We start from the raw sequence: 3,659 nt of genomic DNA, 5'->3' as shown, positions 1-3,659 counted from the left end.
GCTAGCTGGTTGTGCCATTTAAGTATTCAGGACTGCTTGATTTCTTTTTGGTTATTCTGAGATCCTCAGAAGATTTACGTTACATGCATCCATTTTGGCTCTTTGATAGAGAACCCTTAACTTGCAATAAAATGAAAAAGATTTATAGGGAAAGCAATATTGGGCCAAAAGGAGAATGGTTTGATTTATATAGTTCACTCTAACTTTGTACCGTATTGAAGCTTAGTTGGTTCTTTCCATTTTGGAATTTTTAACAGATTGAAGGATGATTCATATAACTGACTCTAACGAATATTTGAGCTTACAACCTAGGAAGCGAGTTTCATGACATTAGGGATAGAGTATGCTATATTCTTTTCAGTCATACAAAATTTAATTATGGAACTTTAATATACTGTCGTATTTTACAGGATTGATCATTGGCCAGATAATTGTAGTTATTAAATAATGGTTTAAAAATGATTGGGGAAGAGTTTCTTAACATGGGAGGGAGTTTCATGTTCTTTTTTTTTTTTTTTTTAGTGCTTTTTGGTAGATAAAGAAAGTGTATTAATTTATGCACCCAAATTCTAGGATAATCCCAGTGATATAAAGGAGTCATCATTTGTCATTTAATATGTTTTTAGTTCCTTTTTTAATTTTTTCAGTGAGGCACCCTGTAAGGATCATGTAAGCAAATCCTACAAGCTGGCACAACTTACAAGGATGGGATGAGATTGAGAAAGAAGTTGAAAGAAAGATCAAGTAAATCACCTTTTCATTCATAGCATTTTAGCTATGTATTCACATTTGTCTTAGTACACTCATTCTTCAACAGGCATGCTGTTAGTCAGAACATGAGTTCTAATGCCTGGGAGCTTACAATTTCATGTTCTATTTCACTAACCTAGATCCTCCTTCAAGTTCAAGCAAGGTCCACTTACGTTAAAGAATATTAGACTACACAAGCAAGGTCATTTACCATACTGTAATTGGCTTTTAGTCACCTGATAGCATAAAGAATATTAATTAACAATGTATATTAGTTATAATATTTATTATAGCCTGGTTATATATGTAACTTTTCTACCTCATGGTTGATCAGGATTATTGCCTAATGGTAACTTCGAGCAAGGTCCAAAACCATCACACTTGAAGGGCACAAAAGTGACAGACCCTCACGCAATACCCCACTGGAAATTTTCAGGCTGTAGAATACATTATAGCAGGACAAACACAAGGTGACATGTTGCTTCCAGTGCCCGAAGGAGCTTTTGCTGTTAGGCTTGTGGAAGACGCATCAATCAAGACCAAAGTCGTGAATGTGACTAAGGGAACTTTCAACTCTCCATCCTTCCACTTTGCTAGGACACCAAAATTGCTTACAACAGAACGGTAAGTTAGATCGAAAATTTTGTCATTTATGTTATCTACTAAATGCATATGCACATTTCCTTTTCCGGTATATTACATCCACAAATACTTCGACTCCTCTCCTCAGTATACATTGTGTCAAACTATCAAAATTATTAACCTGCTTTGCATGTGATGCTTGTGTGTATTTGAACCCAGTCATACCTTTCACTATGACAATGGGTTCTGTTGCTTTGTCGATAAACAACTGCGCGTCTTGATTCCAGATGCTTCACCTGAAGGAAAGCCAAAGGTAAAGAATATAGAGTTACCAATCAATTTGTACACTTCCATGAGTTTCTATACATCATCAAGTAAAGAGCCATAGAATTTTAAAGTGCTGTAGGTTATCCTTCTTTGCATAATACTTAAGATTCTGTTGGTACAGGTATATATACAATGGTATTCTGTGAAATTTAGTTCTTTGATGCTCCAGACCCCAGTAAATAGTACATGGATAATCTTCAACTTTTGGACTGTTTAGTTGGAATATGATGGTTGCACAATTTTGAATGCATGCAGAGGTTCTTCAAAGTGAGTTTCTTAAGGAGGAAGGACGAACATAAATTTGATTTTAACAGGTAATTTTCTCACTTTAATTTGTTGTCACATTATTAAACTATGAATGACTTTCGGTGTTGTGTGTTTCTTTGAATAGTGTTAATCATATTGTGAAAACAAGCTAAAAAAAGACAGCAATGTTATACTAAAAATTAATTTGAGGTAAGTTGAAACATTTTTTCTGGTTTCTTTATCAGAAAGAACTTCTTTTGGTTACTTTAATTTTGATATCAATGATTTACTGTACATAAAAGGAACGAGCACTACTTTGATTGTCAATGAGTTTGATTGACCGATAACTTCTCAAAAGAAAAAGGTGAAGGGTAGATGAATGTATTAGTTTATGATTTTAGGCATTTCTCCTTTATAAAGTTCTCAAAAAATGAGTGTTTAGGTAAATGCCTATCCCAGTGCAAAGGACATGAAGAACTGCAGCCTCAACTTTGACTTATTAGGGAGTTTGATATTAGTCATAAGATTTATCTACGTCTATGATTCACGGTCATTTCCAAAAATGCTCTTTCGTTTTCCGAGAGCAGACTTTGCTTTTGATTTTGGGTCATTGAAGGACATTCGTGACCTAACAGTAGGTGTCACTTTGGATGATCTGGAGGCAAAATTATTTTTAATTTCTCCATGTGTCAACAGTCTCAGTATAAGATATGTTACAAAGTGGCATCTTGTACTTTGTCATAATGTTGTGTTTCATTATCGGCTTTGAAACCTTGTAGTTTAATATTGCAGGTTAGTCTCTTGAGGAGGAGAATTAATTCTTTTCATCTTCAGGTTTCCGTCACGTATTTGGCATTTCAAGTGGAAGATTGCTTTAGATGGATGTAAATGGACTTGCATGAGCGTTAAAAGACATATTTGGGTTCTTTTCCTCGTGTCTGCGTAATTGTAAACGGAGTGAGGAATAACTTTTAACTTTGTGTTCTACATATTGCCATAGTTCATTCCGGGGTTGTTCACACCCCTTATTAAGAGACTTAGTTTTCCTACTTGACAATGTAAAACGTTGGGCCCGTGCTTAGAACGGGCCATACCCATCTAGTATGTATAAAACTAATACTATTGTTTTATATGTCGTCTTTGATAGGGCAAAGGTGCAAATATACCCCTCAACTTTGCGATTTAAAGCAGATATATACCCGTTAAAAAAGTGATGTATATATACCCTTGCCGTTACAAAATGAGGCAAATATACCCTTGCCCTTACACAAGTAGTGCAAATGTACTCTTTTCGCTAATGGGATTTTAAAAAAAAAATTATTTAGCTTATTTTTTAATTAAAAAAATGTCATGTGGTTTTTAAAACTACCCATTTTTTTAGTAGACATATTTTTCTAACACCACATGGAAAAAAAATTCTAGTGGGTTGGGTCTGGTTCGTTTAGAAAAATATCTCCGTGACTTTAAAAAAAAAAAAAAAAAGTCTATCCATTTCAGACCCGACCAACCAGAAAAAAAAATTATCATTTGGTTTTAGAAAAATATGTGTACTGAAAAAAAAAATGGGTAGACTCTTGTTTAAAGCCACGTGGTATTTTTTTTATTAAAAAATAAAGTAAATAATTTTTAAAAAAAATTCCGTCAGCAAAAAGAGTATATCTGCATCATTTTGTAACGGAAGGGGTATATTTACACCACTTTTATGACGGGGGTATATCTGATCTAAATCGCAAAGTTGAGGGGTATATTTGCAC

The 3,659-nt window shown here is 34.1% G+C and overlaps 1 protein-coding gene across 1 annotated transcript; it reads left to right on the top strand.

Moving 5' to 3' along the window:
* Window positions 1–1,189: 1,189 nt before the first annotated feature.
* On the top strand, window positions 1,190–2,962 carry LOC132058425 (uncharacterized). The gene is made up of 3 exons (XM_059450927.1): window positions 1,190–1,374; window positions 1,917–1,973; window positions 2,740–2,962. The coding sequence occupies exons 1-3, from the start codon at window positions 1,226–1,228 to the stop codon at window positions 2,849–2,851; spliced, it is 318 nt and encodes a 105-aa protein (XP_059306910.1). The 5' UTR covers window positions 1,190–1,225; the 3' UTR covers window positions 2,852–2,962.
* Window positions 2,963–3,659: the final 697 nt, after the last annotated feature.

Source organism: Lycium ferocissimum, chromosome 5 (genome assembly GCF_029784015.1).
Source record: "Lycium ferocissimum isolate CSIRO_LF1 chromosome 5, AGI_CSIRO_Lferr_CH_V1, whole genome shotgun sequence".
NCBI lineage: Eukaryota > Viridiplantae > Streptophyta > Magnoliopsida > Solanales > Solanaceae > Lycium > Lycium ferocissimum.
The sequence above is the reverse complement of the archived record's forward strand: the minus strand, read 5'-3'. Positions and strand labels throughout refer to the sequence as shown.

Excerpts from the sequence above, each read along its gene's own strand:
- LOC132058425 (XM_059450927.1), top strand. The coding sequence starts at position 1,226 with ATGTTGCTTCCAGTGCCCGAAGGAGCTTTTGCTGTTAGGCTTGTGGAA. Across the intron at positions 1,375-1,916 it reads AAATTGCTTACAACAGAACG|GTTCTTCAAAGTGAGTTTCT; the intron begins GTAAGTTAGATC and ends ATGCATGCAGAG. Across the intron at positions 1,974-2,739 it reads CATAAATTTGATTTTAACAG|GTTTCCGTCACGTATTTGGC; the intron begins GTAATTTTCTCA and ends TTTCATCTTCAG.